At 38.2% G+C, this 20,563-nt stretch overlaps 1 protein-coding gene across 5 annotated transcripts in view; it reads left to right on the top strand.

Annotated features, from left to right (window-relative positions):
- Positions 1 to 20,563, top strand: part of PLCH1 (phospholipase C eta 1) — a 200,289-nt gene that overhangs the window by 142,708 nt on the left and 37,018 nt on the right. For all 5 annotated transcript variants that reach the window (XM_036218660.1, XM_036218659.1, XM_036218658.1 and 2 more), the window contains 5 exons: positions 252 to 345; positions 2,091 to 2,294; positions 10,933 to 11,053; positions 14,716 to 14,887; positions 20,341 to 20,448. In XM_036218660.1, the coding sequence (XP_036074553.1) occupies positions 252 to 345; positions 2,091 to 2,294; positions 10,933 to 11,053; positions 14,716 to 14,887; positions 20,341 to 20,448 (699 nt within the window). The remainder of the gene's footprint in view (positions 1 to 251; positions 346 to 2,090; positions 2,295 to 10,932; positions 11,054 to 14,715; positions 14,888 to 20,340; positions 20,449 to 20,563) is intronic.

The following is a 20,563-nucleotide window of genomic DNA, read 5'->3' as shown; positions in this document are numbered from 1 at the left end:
GTAGTTGAAGTGCTGTTTTCTGAAATCTAATCTGTTTTGCTGATTAAATCTGAAAAGTGCAAGGAAGATTGATCATGATCATTTTTCAAAGATAAAGTGGTTGTGACACTATTAAGCTTAAACACTGTTTAGTTAACCATTTTGCTCTGTGTCAAGAATGCTTGAAAAATCAGTATGCTGATTTTTAGTGTAGAGAAACATGAAATTTCAGGTACTCTACTAATGCTCTGTTTTGTTTTGTTTTGTTTTAGATGAATAATGTGACAACAGACTATTGTCTTGACATCATAAAGAAATTTGAAGTTTCAGAAGAAAATAAGGCAAAAAGTGTTCTTGGTATAGAAGGTAAAAAACCAATATTCTTAATTTCTCATTTTTCAATTCAGTTCATTAAGTTAAACTATAGCAAAATTTTTAGGAGAAAAAAATCAGAGCTATCCATGGAATAACTGATGATTCAAATAACCCCTGACCGCCCACAAGCACACACATATTTTTTCCTGCAAAGCAGATACCATGATATTGTCACTTCTCCTACTTTTGCAATGACGATACGCATTTTTGACTCATACCAAGTCAACTTGATGCTACTATGTATGAAAGATACAAAGAGATATTTGGACTTTTCTCAAATGGCTAATTTTTGGAAATAGTACTAACCCGATCATTTTATAAAGGGAAATCCAATTCTCAAATAAATAATGTATGAAACTAGTGACTTGAAAGGAAACATACTTCTTAAAATTGGTGAATAACTAATTTTGCTTAGTTGGTAGCCGTGGAGAGGTTTGTTGGAACCACAAATTTTTTTAATACAACTATCTCATTTTATGATTGAGGAAAGTGAGGCTCAAAGAAATTAAATTATTTGTCCACAGTTCTATATTCAGAATCTAGGTCTTAGGATCTTAACTAGAAATAATATATGAATATAGCTGCATGAATGGCTAAATTATATGCATTTAAAATATATAGGGAAAAATGTCAGGCTTCGACTTAAGAGGAGAATCTTGCAAGCAGAACATATAGATATTCTTAACGAAAGACTGGGGTGCCCTGTTGCCCTCAAGACCATCCAAAGCCATGGTGTATCTCATCATCTTGGATTGTTGGCCTCTTATTTCCCCCACTTCTAGGCTCAGTGTGGGCCAGGGGAGTTTGTGTTTACTTCTTGAGGTAGAGGATAATTAAAACAAAGAGGAATAATTTAAAATTTATATTATTAAAAACCATTTTAAAAACAACCAGAGAAAATAAACTAATTTGGACTAATTACTAAGAAATGGATCTTTTCCTTGGTATGACCCTAAAAGATGGAATTAAACATGATTAAGTTACAGCCATCAAGAAGGGCATGAGGAAATTCTCCAGCCTCAGAGGATAATTATGGATACAGTTTTAGCACATGATTCTTGAAGACTTGAAACAATTTACCCTAATAACCATCCCACTTAGGTATTTGTGGGTCATTCATGTATTTATTCATATATTAGTGAATGCCTCTTCTACCCAGGCATTTGAAAAAAATGACAGAGTTTTCTACATAACCTTTAAGCACTATTTCTTTTATTAAGTGTGCTAGCCATTAATAGCTTCTTCCCAAACCAGTTTCATAGTTTCCAAATCACACCCTGAATTCTGGCCGAGGCTAACTTTTGACCTGCTCTCTCAGCTATGGCACTGACAACATTATTTTTCAAATCAACTTAGCCTATCAGATTGTTGGTTGATCATTATACCACTTAGTATAAATAATGCTTTAACTCTGCATCAGTCACTGATTAGGTCACACTGTATAATCGTAGCTTGAGCTCAGTAATTACTGAATGGCTTTGCAGGAAGTCCTTTTCCCCCATTCAGTCAAAATTCTTAAAAAGTCTTTTTCTGTAGGTTACGTTTAAACTACCACTCCCCAAAGTCATATGAAGCTATCCATTTGACCCGGAGCAAGTCTCCCATTGCCCCAATGTTCCCTCCCAAGGCTGTTCTGAGGGTAACTCAGATAATCCCTGCGAACACACGTTGAGCTCTTTTGTCCCTGTTACATATACTTTAAAGCTATAGCACTTCCTTCTCTCTTTCTTCCAAAGGCTTCACGAACTTCATGCGTAGTCCTGCTTGTGACGTATTTAACCCACTGCATCATGAAGTGTACCAGGACATGGATCAGCCCCTGTGCAACTACTACATTGCTTCCTCTCACAACACATACCTGACTGGAGACCAGCTCCTTTCTCAGTCCAAAGTGGACATGTACGCTCGGGTGCTACAAGAGGGCTGTCGCTGCGTGGAAGGTATGTGCCCTGTCTGAGCTCCGGTTTGCGTTGGTGAACGTGTCCTTCAGATGGTCACTCAAGTCTGGTATAAGTAGTGGAGAAAAAAATGCACTCACACTAACCAGAACCATTTTTGTACTCATCGTAAAGTCATTCTTAACTCATGATCCTCTCTGGTTCCTCCTTCTTGTTGAATCAGGAAGGAGAGATGAGCTTGCAGTTGGGAAGCATACCTTTGGTTGCTGCAAAATTGTAATGAAAATGGCAGTTTTCCTAGGAAGATATATTTGCCTTAATAGTAGCAAAAATAGTTCAGGGTAACTATTTGTTTTCATGGTACTTCATAGCCTATCAATCAGCCAACATTTATTAAACTTTCCTTGGGTTCCTGGGGGTAAGGACACAGATGTAATAATACATGGTGTCTGTCTTCAAGGAGCTCACGGTCTAGATAAGGGTGGAAATTAGAATCAGTAGTACTGGATGATAATTCCAACAGTTGAGTGGTAGACATGGTAGAGAAGTGACATGAAGGGTAAGCTGTGGGGTTAAATGTAATGACAAATCAGGTGGGCTGGGAAGATAGACTCAGATCAGTCATAAAGGTTCTGAGTGCTGTAGTGAGGAATTCCAATGTTAGCTTTGGGTAGCAAGGGTTTTACTAGCTACAGAATACTTATAGTGGGATGATCACACTTGTAGTTTAGAAACATTGCTTGGGCAGCAGTAGGAGAAAAATATTTTTCATCTGTGTTTGGGAGGGGAGGGGAGGGGAGGGGAGAGGATGTTAGAGCAAAGAGAATGATGGGGTGGCTACTGCATTGATTCAAAGGAAGGATTATAAAAGCTTGGGCTAAGTGAGAAAGACAGTTAAACAGATATTAAAGACATAAATTTAACAGGACCTGGTAAGGAAAATAGGACGTAAGGAATAAAGTAGAGCTGGAATGAATGAATGGCATCACCACATACTATTGGGAATCAGAGAAGAGCAGTAATTAGTTCAGTTTTCCATCTGTTGACTTTATAATGACTTTTCGACATATATGTGGACATTTTTGTTTATTAATTGATAGTGATATTGGAATTTAATGAAGGATCTGAGCAAGATAGAGTCCATAATTCTGAGCTTTGTATGTGGTAGTTAAAATCACAAAAGTGTATGAGATTACCTAGAGAGAGGAGCGGAAAAGTGAACGAGGCCTGTGGATGTAAGCAATCCAACATTTAGAAGGTAGGAACAGCAAGAGGAATGAACATGGCCAACTAGTGCAAGTGGTCACAGGGACTAAGGGTTGAAAGTATCAGAAAGGAATGGTCAAAAGTGTCCCATGCAACAGAAGAGTAAAGTAAGGTAAAGACTGAGTATCCAATCTTGTTTTTGACAGTGGAAGTTAGTGGTGTCCTTTGCTGTATAGTTTTGGTGGCATGTTAGGCACAGGAAGGTGGAGGTTGGTGGTCTGCTGTGGGTTAGTGTCTCAGAATTTTCACACATTAGAAGAAGATTTGGCGATACAGGGTTGAGAAGATTTTGAGACTTGGAAGAGGGGGAAATGGGGCACAGGTTTGTTTTTAGACAGGATAAGGAGAAAAGAGATTTTAAATGGGTTCATGCCTGATGGTCTCTCTTTTTTCAGAGAGGTAGGAGAAAGCACCATCCACTAAGTGCAAAGAGGGTGTAGGTTGGCTTGGGGGCTTAAGAAGATCAGCAACTTTTAGAAAAGTCACCAGGTAATGGGAAAGGAGTCGACAGGATAAGTTGGTGAAGGTTGAGCTAATTTCAAAAAATAGTCTTTAACCAGAGGGAACAGGAGAGGAGGGAGGTAGATAAGGGTAAAAGGGGTCAAATATTTGGTGACAGAAGGAAATCTGTGGGTGGTGAACGCAATGCAATTTATATATATATGTGTGTGTGTGTGTGTGCATATGTATATATGTATGTACGTATGTATGTATGTGTATATATGACATACTGTCGAATTTTATACTTGAAACTTACCGGATTTTGTTGATCAATGTCACCCCAATAATTTTAATAATAAATAAGTAAATAAATAACTAGTTTTTAAAAAGTCTTTTTGTGATAAAAAATCTGTATGCTTAGACTCCTCCCACTTCATCTCTAACAGATTAGTTCGAGAAGCAGTGAAGGCAGATTGTAGAGTTGATTGAAGGTTCTGGATTTCTAGGTCATATAAAATGTCTCGAGGTGTTGGTGTTAGCTCTTTTAATAATTGACAGTAGGTCCATGGGTCTAGGAAAGGAAGTGAAGTGAATAAGGGGCCACAAGGTGAGGCTAAGAGACTAGAAGACTCAAAGAAATAGAAATGTGGAGAAAGTTGTCGTCAGGTAGGATTTGGGATGTGCTACAATAGGTGGTGACTATTTCTGGGACCTGTCATGGGTGAGCATGATTGACGTGGAGCGAAGCAAGGGATTGTGGGTCTTGAGGAGGTCAAGACCAGGAGGTTGAGTACACTACCCACATGGAATTTTAGCTCACAAAGAATGCTGACAGGGGGATTAAAAATGAATAAATTAAAAGATGAAAAGCTGGAGATTAAAAACCATAAAGCAGATACATTTAAGTACAAAAAGAATGCTATAGAAAAGTCATTTGTAATATGCCAGAAAGGTACTGCTGTATTAAAGTGAGGGGGATTTTTTTTTTTTTAAATGAGTATAGAATAATTATTTAAAAGTAGCAATAAAAGACTAGAGAATGCCTTCTGGTTCCATGATTTATACAAAAAAAAAAAGCATCTGTGGAGAAAAGAAGTAGAGACCTCCACCAAGGTAAGCTGGTTGTTAACCGAGATAAGGAGGTTGAGAAAGAATTCCAAAAAGAGTCTGATGATCAAAGGGAATTTGTTTATGATGGAATGGAGCCCATGCTGCAAAGGGGAATTGCTTTATGACAGGGTAAACTGGGAGTCGGCAGTGGATGACAGGTTGTTCTTGGTGTGGTAGAAAAATAAAGGGAAAAGAATAGAGCAGTAGCGGGGTAAGGTTAAGCCTGGTAACTGGATGAGCTTTCCTTTGTCATATATATGGTTTCTCTCTCGAAGATTTTTCTGCTATAAAAGTTTAAGATGTAATGTTATAGCAATAGTAGTAATAAAAGTAGTAGTAATGTTATAAAAATAAATTAACATTTTAAAAATGGACAGTCATTATAACTATCTGCATACAGAACCATTAGGGTCACTACAAATTTAGCTCTCTGGTAATTAATGCTTTAAACCATGACATTTTGCCATGGACTCAGAGAACACCCACTGATAATAGTGATTGACAATTGAGTACTTAAGCAACTAAATAATGAAGATGCTTATAAAATATTAACCTAAATAAAAAGTTTTCAAGCAACAGAAGGTCTTAAGGTGGCATTCTGTTCTCAGCCATTATTAAACCCTTCGTTCACTCAGCACTCAACCAGTTTTACATGTCTAACATTCATAGAGATACCTGGGGCACACACTGTCATAGGAGTCACGGTGATAGTTGTCTCTCATTTTAGATGGTGACATTTTCGTGGAAGCCAAGCATGGAAAATGACTGTTAGTGAATCCATGAAGTGAACTCAACTCTAGACAGTCTGACAATTTTGTTACTTCTGTGTCCTGTACGCCATTTTTTTTTTTTGCTTTTTAGGTCCTTTGTTACCTAGTTTCCTCTTTTTTTGATTTCTCTATCCAAAATCAGTGTCTTACCTAAGCTTAATCATGTTCCCATGATCAATTACTTATAATGAATCAAAACTTCTAATTTTCCAACTCTGTTTAGGATATTAAGAAGGAAAGTTATCTAATTAAGATAATTTATAGTAAGGTGCAAATGACTTTTAGTCTTAGCTTTTTCAGAGGTCTTTTAATTTTAAAATGAGAGCTTTTAGAAATTGTGTGCAGTAATGATCTTGAACATGAGCCTTCTCTTAAACATTTTTTTTCTTCCTGTGTGCCAGCCATCAAAGTACTGTAATAGAAAGAAGCCACTTTGCCCTTGTCTAAAAGGTTACTTGCTTCAGATATTTACACAAACTGAGAATATGCACAGCTATGGTATAATTTTAAAGGGCATTCAGTCTCGTAAATATCTCCCTCACTAGCTTGCATCAGCAGATTCCTCCTCTATTATTTGGCTTGAAATTCTTACCATTGGAATAATCTTTGGACAGTGAAAGTCAAGCTACTGTCTCAGAAAAGTTTTTGTTTGAGGAGAAGAATTATATTTATCTGGTAGACTTGGCCAGCTTTATACTTGATCTATTTCCTGTTTGAAATTGTTGTCATCTTGGCTTTGAATGTACTATACACAGGATCAGGGAGACCACCACAGCTTCAGCCTCTTTTGTGGGCTGGTTTCTGGCTAAGTACTTTCCATACATTCTCACTTAATTCTTATAACACTAAGGGAGATGGAATAATCTCCTTAAGAAAACTCCTCAATTTGGAGTGGAGTAAGTGGCTCAAGGTCTCATAGCTAGGACATTTTGAAACTGTGATTTGAACCCAAGTTGTCTGACTTACCTACTTTGCTGTTTTCCTGAAAGCCTGTGTGCTTTTAAAGGAGCAGGTGTTGAAAGACATGACTGGCCTTCAGGGGGATCAAATGACAGACATCAGGGCGTATAAGAGAAAACTGGAGCAAGCAAAGTGTTCAGCACAGAGGGGAGGTAGGCTCTAAAAGGAGGAATTTGCTTGTCTCACGATTAGGTCTAGCATCCAGATATTTAGATATTCCTGAAGACTTAGAATTTGATGACATGATCTTTTGTGTTCTCATGACAGTTTCTGTCAGCTCCGTGATTTGAAGACCCGAGTTCACATTTGAAGCTTGGGCTTAGAGACACCGATGTATATATAGTCAGTTGTACTTTATCTACCTTGGGTCTAGATGAAGTTGTTTTAATTCTTAGACACCTGCACTAGGATTTGAAGAACGTGATTTATAGAATGTGGCAGGTTATGAATTGAAAATTTCAGGTCCCCTAGATATTTTTCTGAAGCAGTTTTTGCCAAATATACCTCTTCAAGGTGGAGAGTAATGATTCTAGACAGTTTCTTCACGGTATTGTGACCCAAAGAATCTCTCCACTTTCAAGCTTCTATTTTGATAATGTTGTGTTTTCCATCTTCATTGGTTCAGCTTCGGGAATGTCCGAGGTCAGGATATATATGGTGTCTTTAGGAAGACTAATAAGTCTTTTTTGGTGAAGTGGGCTTGTCAGAAAATCAAATTGATAACATTTTTTTTTTTTTTACATGATTTTTCAGCCTGAGTTGCTTAATAAATATGGATGTTCTGTCCAGGGGATTTTCACTCTCATTACAGAAGTGATGTTGCATTGCTGTTATAATCGGTTTACAACCTTTCCTGTTATCACCGGGAGTGCTATCAGGGTGGAACATTTTTAAGTTTCATTATGAAAAGCTGTCATGTTAGCTGCTTGACTGGCCTTCAGAACTGACCGACTCCGTCAGAGTGTTTTGGGGGGCCTCTGCTATGTGACCTGACTGAAAAATGGGCTGTTTTGTGTTTATGAGAACGGATTAGAGGATGTCAATCTTGCCAACATTCCCATGACAGCATGAGATCTTAAAGGAACCGCCACCGACATTTGAACATGGCTATGAATGCCATATGCTAGGATGTCAGCACCATTTGGGAGTGTTGTTATCCTCGTTTAACAGACCTAAAAAGCAAACATTAGAAGAACCATCCTTGATGGATATTCTGCCTGTATTATAAACATTAGCAAAGGAGCACCTTCTTTTATCACCAATGTAGTTTTAAGCTCTATTTTTATGTGTTCACGATAATCAGGTCAGGTGTGGCATTGCCTTGTCTACGTCATGTTTGTTTTTTTGTTTTGGTTTTGTTTTTTGTTTTTGAAAACATTAGTTCATTTATGAGGAACCCTGTTATGTCTTTTCTCCTCAGGGGATAAATTGTTAAAATTATATATTTTAAAACATCTGTTCCTTCTTGCAACACCTATATCCAAAGACAAATTAAAGAATGACAAGTATATGTCAAAGGATCAATGGGGCTTCTCTTCTGAGAAGATGTCTTTCATACATTTGACCTCATTTGCAGGTCCAAAGGGACGGTGCAACACTGCATAATAGTATCCCAGAACCTTTGGTCACACCAACAGCATCTTTATCCTTAAACTTTGTTTTCAGTATTCCTATGGTATTACCTTTGAAAGTTCTTTTTCCTATTATCTTCTCTAATTTTATTCCCTAAGGATATTTTAATATCTGATGCTTAATTAATTAATATAGGTAACTATATTAGGGAACAGATAGGAGATATATCTGACTATCCTCTATCTATGTATCTATCTATCAATATCGGTATAAGATATATATATATATATATAAAATATGTATTACATATATAAAATATGCTGTTAAGGCCATCAACTGATTGAGTGAGGCCCACTGCTCGTATTATGGAGAATAATCTGCTCATATTCCAGAGACTTACCCAAAGCTTACTGATTTAAATGTTAATTACATTTAAAATATCTTTATAGCAACATCTAGACTGATGTTCGACCAAAAAAACTGGGCACCCTAGCCCAGCCAAGTTGACACATAATGATAACCGTCAAATCATATTATGGTTATGGTGAACAGTTTGAGAGTTTTAGAATGAAATGGGGATACTGTTGCCTGGGGTAATACACACAACACACGTATGGAAAAGATGCTATTAAAATAGAGAATAGGTGTGGTCTTGAACTGCGTGGCTCTAATTAAAAGGCAGAGTTTTGATCAACATTCCATCAGCTAAATCCAGCCTGCAGGACTATTCGTTTGACCCATATTATAATTTAAAAAATAAATGTATTACCAATAATTAATAATTGGGGAAATTCACTACGATGAGATCTAGATTTTTTATTTTTCTCAGATCTGGCCACCAGAGTCCTTATTCCAACTCGGCAATGATCGATTGACAGTGAGAAGTAGTTGCTTCATTTAGACACACGTTCGCTGTTGTCCCGCTGCTCTCAGTTATGTTACCTGCGAGGCTCTTGTTTGTATTTGAGTTTGTGACCCCCTCCCATAGGAAGGACATGTCATGAGTGCTGGCAAGTTTCCGTGGGGGAGCCCACCTAAGTCTGGATTGGGATTTAGATAACAGAGTGGAAGTGGACATTTTAATTGAGCTTAAATGAAAGAAGCATAAGGTAGGACTGTACTTGAGAAAACTTGCCTAACTGAACAAGTCTGTGAGTTTATGTATAGAAGAGAATAAGGTTGACTTGTCAGGCAGGAGCTAGGGTATTAATTAAAACAATACTAATTTTGTTTGTTTGTTTGTTTTGTGTTTTAAGAGTCAAACCTGAAATCTCTTGCCTTAGAACAACTGAAGTTTATTTATTGCTTCTGTGAAATTCAAAATAGTCGTTCTTATTGGGTGACTCTTTCAAGCAGTGACTTAGGGGTCTAGGCTTCTTTCCATCTTGTGACAGAGCTATCTTCAACACATGACTTCTCAAGTCACAGCAGAAGAGAGAGCATGGATGACTGTGTAGAGCAAGTGCTTATAGAGCAGACGTGGGGTGGTGCATTATTTCCGCCCACATTTCGATGGCCATGTCCTACTGCAAGAGAAGCCTGGCCAGTGTAGCCCAGCTGTGTGCCAAGGTGAAAGAGAAAATGGGCTGAGTGAATGGCAAGCCAGTCTCTAGCACCAGAGATAGAGACCTTGGGGGTAAACAAGCAGGAGCTGCTGTAGGATATTTATTAAGAAACATAGCATAGATCTACTAAGTATATGCTATGTGTTGAATACTGTGTTAAGCACTGATTAGGCTTTTGAGCAAAGGAACAATGTGGTTTTAGCAGTGTTTGAGGAATTAGTCTGATGACAGGGTGCAAAAACAAGAGAAGGCAAACTCAGTTAGGGAGGGTCATGAGGAAGTGAATGTCTTTCTCGAGCCGGGAGCCAATAAGATTGTCTCCATACATAAAAATATTAATTTTAGCAATAACAATACAAGTTACTATGGGCTATGCAGTATTATAATCAACTTTACATATACTTAATTATTACTCAAACTTATGATACAGGTGTTATTATTATTTTCCTTTTATTGATAAGGAAAATACCACTTTAAATGATTCAATTATTTGTCCTTATTTATATAAATCTTGGCAGGGCCTGAGGATTTGAACTTAAGTTCATGTTATTTTATAACTACTGTAGAATTAATAAACCTAATGGAAACATAATGGGTTTAAGTAGTAATGAAAAACCTTGTTATTGATTTGAGAGGGTCACTGCGATGTATTAAAAAACCTTAGTAAACTAAAGAAGTGAAATTAAAAAAAACAACCTGTTAGGAAATACCACTATCCTTGGCCCACTTGATTGGATTAGATCAAATTGTAATGAGAGTTCTTGGTAAAATGCTAAGCTGCTTGGAAATATGACGTCTTTGTTGACTATGCACACTCCAAATCAAAGTATTTATTATCCTTAATTTCTTATTCTGATAAATATGTCAGAACACCCATTTCTGCCTGACACCTTTGTCATGATTATAATATGTATAATCTCAAATAATAAAATACTATTTGCCTGCTGTTTGCAGAAACATTAGTAAACACCAGAAACTTTGTTCTGTTTTTGGCAGTTGACTGTTGGGATGGCCCAGATGGAGAGCCAGTTGTACACCACGGTTATACTCTGACTTCAAAAATTCTCTTCAGAGACGTCGTGGAGACCATCAACAAGCATGCCTTTGTGAAGAACGAGTAAGTGCAGCAGCTCCTGGGAGCTGAGCGAGGCCAGCACGTCGTCACGTGGCTGCAGAGGCACGCGCTCTCCCTCGGAGTCTGTGTCCTTTCTGCCACCCTGGCTTTCCCTCTCCAACAAAACATTATAAACAAGTAATATGGGCTCCATGTACATACTTCCTGATGCTCCCCTTGTTCCTTACCCTATTCAGTCTCCAGTCGTTGCCTCAAAGTCTGGTATTACAAAGACTGAGCTCAAAATTTCTAAGCTCCAGGGATACAAATTATCTGTAAAGTCTAGAAATGTAGGTTACTATACATAGTAACTTATTGGTACTGTGTTATAATACAGTAAAATAATAATATCCAGGTTTCCAGACTTGCCAGGTGTCCTAGAAATACCAGTGTCTAGCATTCTTATGTTACCTAACCTCTCCTTGGTATTTGATAACGTTGACTATTTTCTTCCCCATACTTGTGTTTTATTTTTTTATTTTTATTTTTTATTTTTAGTTTCCGTCAGAACTTTCTCTCCTCCACTGCTGTCCAACCCTTGGTCTACAATTTTGGTTGACTAATTATATGTCCAGATCTTTCCTCCTAAGTTTCAGTGGGTATATAGAAAAAAATCTTAGTAAAAATTCATCCGAGAATCCCATAGGTACCTCAAAATCAACAAATGCCATTGTTCATTCAGGTATTTATGTAGATATTTAATGGTGCCTACTCTAAGCCAAGCGTATTGTAATAGGTGCAGGAAACCACAACACCGAATAAAAGATAAAACTCCTAACATCATGGAGTTTATATCCCAAACTGAACTCAACATCTCATTCTGGCGAATCTCCTCTTACTCTACTTTTTGTTGTTGTTGTTGTTGTTGTTGTTATTATTATTATTATTATTATTATTATTATTATTATTATTAGAGCTAGCATGTCTTACCAGTAGCTTCAGCCAGAAACTAGGAGTCATTCTAGATATAGCCAATTCGTGTCAGCTCTACTTCCTGAATTATCTTTTAACTCCATTGCCTTCTCTTCGTTTTCACCTTCCCGTTGTTTCATCCTCCATACTGCTGCAGTATTTCTCTTTATGAAAATATAAGCATGACGTTGTAAGTCTTGTCTCGAAGTCCTTCATGTCTTTCATGCCCTTCAGGACCTGGCTCCTTCTCTTCCAGCGCCCTTTTCCTCCATTGCCCCACAGAAACTTAGGCTTCTGTCTTCCTTAACTGTCTTTTGGATTTCCCAGTGATCTCAGGTTTTTTCACAGCTCCCTATCCTTGTATATGTTATTTTCTCTGCCCAGAACACCCTTCTCTATAATTCTACCTGCCTAATTTTGCTCATCCTACAAGACTACTTAAGCATTGTCCCTCTGGCAAACTTAACTGATCCCACCAGTTGATTTAAATGTTTTTATTTTTCTGTTCTTAGCACCCTGAGCATATTTCTATCATATCATACAGCACCCCTTACAGTTGTTGGTTGCTTGCCTTCTTTTAAGTCTTTAAGACTAAGAACTCATTGAAAATATGGGGTTGTGTCTTATTTATTTTTTATTGCCTAGCACATTCCTGGAATATACCAGACATTCAAGAATGATTTTTGAAATAAAAAAAGCAAATTAAAATGACAACTGCATAAAATTGATTTGATAGAAGCTTGTAGCCTTTAAAAGTTTTAATTTTGATCTTTTCTTCAATTAATCAGAAGGTTAAAATGCTCTTCTAATGAAAGACACTCACTGCATAGCAGGTTTACTTTAAAGTGTCTTCTACTTGGAAGAATCTTGAGCACTGATTTCTGATGTATCTTTACTACCTTGATTGCTGCTAGTCTTAGCCAACTTGAAGAAGTGATTTTTCCCCTTCTTTTCCAATATGTGAAATAGAATATTGAGAAGATCTACTACCTATGTACCTCTGAGGAGCCTCTGGTAACTCAATAGTCCTTACTGCAAGTTTGGGAATCCTTAGGAGAAAAAGCATTTCAAATTATAACAGTTAATAAGGTTGTTAGAACAGCTATGAGAACCTAATGCCCGATGATCTGAGGTGGAGCTGAGGCGGTGATACTAGCTCTGGGAAGTGGCTGCAAATACAGATGAAGCTTCGCTCACTTGCCTGCTGCTCACATCCTGCTGTGTGGCCCTTGGCGGGGGTGGGGGTGGGGGTGATGGTTGGGGAATTCCTGTTTAGAAGTTAAATCTTTTTCTTTTCTTGAACTTTGGTTGCATCTCTACAGCAGGAATTTTTCAACCTTGACACTGTTGACATTTGGGGCCAGATAACTGTTGTAGAGAACTGTCTTGTGCATGTAGGATGGTTAGGAGCATCCTATATTGTAACCACCAAAAATGTCTTAAGACATTGGCAAATGTCCCTTTGTGTGTGTATCGAAGGGGCATGTGCAACACAACTGCCCCCATCCCCTGTAGTAAAATACTGCTCTACATCAAGCACATTTGACACTAATAGAGTTTTTGTAAACAGATCAATACTTTTAAAATTCACTGTTAGAACTCCCGATATGATTGTAAAGAGAACTAAGGATTGCTAGTTTGTTGTTTTTCTTTTTTTCTGACACTGTGGATAAAACCCATGTGAGGACACAAGAGCAAACAGATTATAGTCAGATAACCAAACCAACTTCAGTCACAAAGGTTCATCTCTTCTTATATTACCTCTGGAGTCAAGTTTATGTAATCAGGATAGAATAAGTTCAGGAGGTCACAGCCTATATTGTGGAGTTTATGTTTGTTACACAAGCCCAGAAATAATTTTTTTCTCCATTTGAATATTGGCTTGTAACTCTGGAAAAAAATATATTGCCTATTACTTCAGAAGATTGATGGAAAACTAGAAAAAAAAATAAACCTGAATTTAAAGTAATTTCTCATTCCAGGGGAAAAACAAAGTTAGAAGAGGAGTAATGTCATGTAATTAGTCCTGGTTCCCTTTCCGCCCTGGCCATGAACTCCTCGCACTGTCTTTGGGAAGCACTTTACCCAGGTCTCGCATTCTCTACTCAGAAACCTGAGTGCGGGTGGAGAGTGAACATTTGACCCCTCAACCCCTGCACAAAACCTAAGACTAGTATATAATTCTATACAAATGATTTCGAAATGCCTGACATCAGATGCTACAAAACACAAAATTCCATTATGTTATTTGATCCTTAATAGTAATTTTCAAGCTGGGACTGATTATATATTTTTGAGTAAATATCTACATTTAATAATACTCAGTGGTCTCTTAGATGTTTCTAGACTTTTGAATAAAAATGAGACAAAATTACATTATGAGTTTTAGTTCTTTAGGCTTTTTATCTCTCTTAAAATTTTATTTTTTCTTTAAAGGAGATATTGTGTGTACCATTTTTCTTTCTGTGATACAAAATGGCAAACTAAGTCATCCCACATGAATTGGTATGTTGTTCAGCCATTATGCCTGGCAAAATATATTTGCTCAAAGGAGAGGTTTTTTGTTTATTTGCTTTTGTTCTTTTTTAAAATGCATATCTCATTTTTCTTCACTTCAAAGCATGTTAATCATCACCACTCTCACAAGTGCTGTTCCTAGGATTGCAAGAACATAATGACTACAGAATGATTTTTGAAACTCCCTGTGAGTTTCCTTTACTCGATACCTTTACAATATGTTTCTGTACTCACAGGTTCCCAGTCATACTGTCTATTGAGAATCACTGCAGTGTCCAGCAGCAAAGGAAGATTGCTCAGTATCTGAAAGGAATACTCCGGGACAAACTGGACCTCTCATCTATAGACACGGGAGACACCAAGCAGCTTCCAAGCCCTCAAAGTCTGAAAGGAAAAATCCTAGTGAAGGTAATTACCTGAAGGAACACAGTGAAAGGCATTGATGACCAACTAAGCCCTCCCTCCCATAAGGACTAAACACTGGTTTATCAGGAGGGTAATAATTAGAGTCCCTATATGAAGGGTTGTCTAGATTTGTGTATGTACCTTGCTACAATTTATTTATAGTCATAACTTCAAAAAAGCTTGTTATTAACTGACCACGTATTCTGGGATTTGTTTTTATGTAGTGAAAATGTCACTACTGTAAGCCAAATGTTTACTGTTTCAGCCTGTCATAGTTGATACAAGAGAAATATATGTATAGGAGTGTGGAGTATGGGGGAGGAGAAGGCTCCTGTGTCCATATCTGAAAGCATTTCTTTCAGATTCTTCTCTCTCATTTTGAGCTCCAGTAAGTGTCTGTCAAAAAAAAGAAAAAGTCTTCACGGTTGGTCAGCCTTGGTTATGTAAGTGAGAACAGCTCGCTTCAAAGACGAGCAGAGGCACAGATGGAGTAACCCCCCCCCCCGCCCCGCCCCGCCCCAGACTTGCATGTGTGCAAAGGAGCAGGCGGTGACTAGAATGACATTTCATAAACAGATTTTCTGAGGGGGGGGGGGGAAACTTACTACCTGCAATGAATATTATTAATACAAGGGAGAGTCAGAAAAAGAGTTTCTTGAGATTTCAGAAAACTGACTTTGTGATTTTACTTAATTCCAGTGTGTTTGTGTGTTTGGACTAAAAGCATCTTGGATAGTTGGATTGTTTTGAGTTAAAAACCTAAGGAAGAGCAGTAGCATAATATATTCAAACTGGGTTATATTTTACCTAAAAGAGGTGTGTACAAAAAACAAACAAACATAGGAAGCACAAAAAAGTCAAAGAAGCAGTTTATCATAGTGAGACATTAAGGGGAGGGGCAGTAAATAGGAAAGATGTATTCATTTTTGGAATTTTTCTAACAGTTAAATGAGAATTATAGACAATCCATCAAAGAGGTGTTGGTGGGCATTTATACATATGAAAGCATTTTGAATAAAAGCTCCAAACAATGTAAGAGATAACAATTTTCTTGAAGTCTTGCTAAAATAAACTCTTGTCAATACTGATTGCTGGGTTAGAAAGCTATTAAGAGATAACAATTTTCTTGAAGTCTTGCTAAAATAAATTCTCGTGATTACTGATTGCTGGGTTAGAAAGCCGTGATGTTTTTCGCCTTGTAAATGTTTCCATGTTTCCCTAATCATCTTTAGTCAGCAGTCAGAAGGTTAAATGCAGAATAAGTCCATTCAATTGAAATTCTTCCATTTTGGACAGTGGAACTTCAGGTAGATACCAGTATGAACTAATTGAGACCTTTCTGCATAACTGGACTCTGGTCATTTGACACAGAATGTCTCATGTCTGACGAGTCAGAAGCTCTGAGACATGTATATATGGATAGATGGATAGATGTAGATATTTATAGATATAGGTTTATAGATATAGACAGATACAGACATAGACATCGATATATATGTATATGTGTGTGTGTATAATATCCTAAAAAGTAAGCAAAAAGTTGCTTTTGGACAAAAATAACACACTTACAATTTTCCATAGACTGTTGAAAGAGCCCTTAACTATCTGGTCGAAAGTTCCTGCTTTCACAGGAAGCAGGAAGCTATGTATGGGGCCACATAGCATGAAGCTGAGAGGTCGCTATGGTTCCAGTTTCTATTGATGTGTTCGTATACCATGAATGAATTAACCTATTTCTTGAGTGTAACTCTTGCATGAAATAGTATGCAGATCAAAAAGGGACCCTTAGAAGCCACCTGGGTCTACACTGGACCATGGTTAAACTCTTGATTACTTAAGATTCTACCTTGTTTATTCTGTAATTTTCCTTAAGAGTAACAACACTGTCGATAAGAAGGATCATGAAACAGTGTTTTGTTGTATTGCTCTACTTCCTATCTGCCTGGGTAAAGTATATTTTGAGAACAAGGAATGTGGAAAAACTTGGCAGAAAACATGGCCCTTGTGACTTTTAATTAGATGTAAGGACTGAGAATGAGGGCACCTTGCGGATGCTCTAAGGCAGCTCTCTCTCTCTTTACTCCCTCACCCACTGCCACACTTGGATAAAGGGGACACAAAGCTCAGTGCCAGTGCCCTACCTGCTCAGTATTACTTGCTCATAATGGTACACTTTCCTTTTTGTCCTGTGGCAGCAGAACCATTTGTATCACTTGGAGACTCTTATTCCATACTTGGTGATACTAGTTCTCATGTTTGTTAGTTTGATTCTGCTGAACGTTTAAAAAATACATTGGCTTGGATGCTATTTCAAAAGAGGAAAGTGCTATCACTACATTTAAAATGTCTCGTGTACAGATGCATCTTGGTGTCTGCCGTTGTGCCCAAAACAAAGCTGACTTTGAATAAACAGTTTGTTATAAATAAATAAAAAGAAGTTGATAAATCTTAGTATCTATTAGTGCTTGAATCTTTCTGGTCACCACTTAGTTGAGTACCTTATTTCTGGTGCTGCTATAGGATCAAGCTAACCTACCAATGCTCCTACAATAAAGAAAAATAAATTCATTTCATAGGAGTCTTCTCTATGAATGAGACAATATATAATAACAAATGCCTTAGTTCTGAGCTACCTTGTTATTAATGATACACAGGAGGAAATGAAGAAATGCCATATTTACTTAGAATCATATATATGTATGTACAATTTATATACCTATGTCTATATTGATCCTTGTGGACGAGGAAGAAAAAAAATGTAGTTTCCACTGTGCTAATAACCCATACGAATAAGCAATATACTAGTACAAAGGCAAATTAAATTTCACTGTTTTAATCATGTAAATGTCTCTTGCAAGAAAATGTTCGTGTCCAAACCCCAAGAGTTTGGATTCTTAGTGCAGGTTTTATTTCCATTACATAAATGATTTAAACAGCTCGCAACTATCTCTGTGCTGAGGACCTGAGGTACAGGAAGACGGGGAGGGAGACTTCTCTGCAAACCTGACCGAGCTGGTGGGCCTGCAGAGGGAGGAAGTGGGCGGGGGCGGGCGGGGAGCTCCACAGTGCTGAAGAGGGGCCAATAATGGTGTGGAGAGCAGGAGTACTAGGAGTCACTGGAATTTGAGTTAAGAAAAGATCACTCCAGATTGTAGTTTGGGATGGTACTTAAATTTATCATTATTTTTGTCTGCTCATACATATGAACATCGTTCCATGTGTAAAGAATTCCCCCATCCCTGTGTTTTTAGAAATCCCCGTAGAGATGCCAAAAATGCTAGACATTTGCTTTTGCAGCCTCTCTTAGAGCGAGGGTGTGAGTGCATGGTGTAGTGGTAGGACCAAGCAGAATCCATCCCAGCGAAGGGTGGTGGAAGAGGTGGCAGCTACGTTTAGGGCCCAAGGGCAGCATGTCTGGCAGCTGTTCCTGGTGTCTGATGTGTGGATAATGAACTTGAGAGCCATGAGGCCTGTGCTTAGCCGCGCTGGAAATGGTGTCGTCAGTGTTTTACTTCTGCCCTGTGATTTTGTTTGGTGATCATACTAGTTATCTGTAGCTGTGTGACAAATTACTCCTAAATTTATCATCTTCAAGCAACATTTATTGCCTCACGGTTTCCGTAGGTCAGGAATCTGGGTGTGGCTTAGCTGGGTCTCCCACAAGGCTGCAGTTGAGGTGTCAGGCAGGGCTGCCATCATCTGAAGGCTGGCCTGGGTGAGGATCCACTTCCACTTTAGTGGTTGTTGGCAGGTTTCCACTTCCACTTTAGTGGTTGTTGGCAGGTTTCCACTTCCACTTTAGTGGTTGTTGGCAGGTTTCCATTCCTTACAGGCTATTGGTCAGAGCCCTTTCTCAGTTACTGCAGTGTGGGCTTCTCCATTGCACAGCTCGCAATATCTGAGTGAGAGAGTGAGGGAAAAAAGAGAGTTCTCTAAGAGAGGAAGGGGTTTGGGGGGAGGTGTGGCAAGCAAGAAGGAGGCCACGGTCTTTTTGTGGTCAAATCTCAGAAGTGGTACCCTACCACTTTTGCTGTATTTCATTTGTTAGACGTGGGTCCCTAGGTTCAGGCAACACTCAAAGGGGAGAAATTAGAGAAGGGCGTAAATACCAAGAAGCAGAAACCACTGAGGGTATTTTAGAGGCTGCCTACCACAGTGTCCTTGGCCACTTAGCTTCAGCACCTGGTTCTCACTCCACCCCTAGCCTTCCCTAGGAGATTCTGGGAGCCATTAAATTTACTATTATTCCTTTCTGCTAGCAAATAACACACCTTGCTGATACAGGTGGTTAGCTACCCTAGAAGCCCTTCTTAGACCCCTGGGCTTTGCCTTCTGCTACTGCTTTTTATTTACTTTTACTTTTCTGAATATAAATTGAGAAGTGTAGGAAAGGAGAAAATAACTATCATAATACTGTCACCTAGCAATACCTGCTCTTAATAATTGGCCACATTTCATGCCAGAGTTTTTCTCTGAGTTTTCATACATCACAGAGGTTATGTCATGTGTATAATTCTATAACTTGAGTTTCTTGCCTTTTTATTATAAGAAGTTTCTCTTGTCGAAAAGCTCCTGACTCCTGAAGTGAGTAGTTGTGAGGGGCATGCTCCCACTGGGCAGAAGTCTCATTGTACTGTCTGTGAAAGAGGGGCTTGTACATGCAGATGGACATTGCATGTACGTGGTAAGGGCACCTGTACCTGCTCAGGACAACGTGTTGCTCTTAAGGGCCTGGGGTTGGGTGATGCTTGTTCTGTTGAGTCATAGAGTCTCGAAAAGAAGCCTGGTTTTCGTTCACAACTATTGCATCCCTAATTAATTATATTTAATTGACAGTAGTAAAACAGCTTTTTCTTGAAAGTCTCTTCTCCCTTGTTTTGCCCGTAATTTGAACTATCTGCTTTCTAGTCAGTCTGAAGTAATGATTGGCTAAGGGATAACACATTTTTATTTTTCACATTTGAAAAATTATTTTTAGTTGTGGTAAGATACAAATAACAAATTTCCATACCATTTTAACTATTTTAAGTGTTCATTTCATCAGTGTTAACTACGTTCACATTGCCATGTAACCAGTCCCCAGAATTCTTTCATCTTGCCAAAACAAAGTCCATACCCATTGCTCAACTCCCCATCCTCCCTTCCCCACAGCCCTGGTGATTGCTATTCTACTTTCCGTCTTTGTGAATTTGACTACTCTGGGTACCTCATATAGATAGAGTCATACTGTACTTGTCATTTTTTGGCTAGGTTATTTTACTTAGCATGATGTCCTCAAAGTTCATGCATACTGTAGCATGTGCCATAATTTTCTTTTTATGGCTGAACAATATGCCATCGTATACGTGTACTACATTTTATTTATTCATCTCTTGGTGGACAGTTGGGTTGCTTCCAACTTTTGGCTATTATGAATTTATTTTCTTTTTTAAATTGAGTGTTTTCTTCCATGTCAGGGTAAGAAGCTGCCTTATCACCTTGGAGATGATGCAGAGGAAGGGGAAGTTTCTGATGAAGACAGTGCAGATGAAATTGAAGACGAGTGCAAATTCAAGCTCCATTATGTAAGTTATAGGCTTGGCCATAATTTTTACCCTCAGTGTGCTCCAGCCAAAATTGCCATTGTTGGAATCCTCATAAATACAGTGGCTAAAATATAAAAAAGATATCTGTTGAAAA

Source organism: Rousettus aegyptiacus, unplaced genomic scaffold (assembly GCF_014176215.1).
Source record: "Rousettus aegyptiacus isolate mRouAeg1 unplaced genomic scaffold, mRouAeg1.p scaffold_m13_p_4, whole genome shotgun sequence".
NCBI lineage: Eukaryota > Metazoa > Chordata > Mammalia > Chiroptera > Pteropodidae > Rousettus > Rousettus aegyptiacus.
Note: the sequence above shows the minus strand (reverse complement) of the source record. Positions and strands in the feature narration are given on the sequence as shown.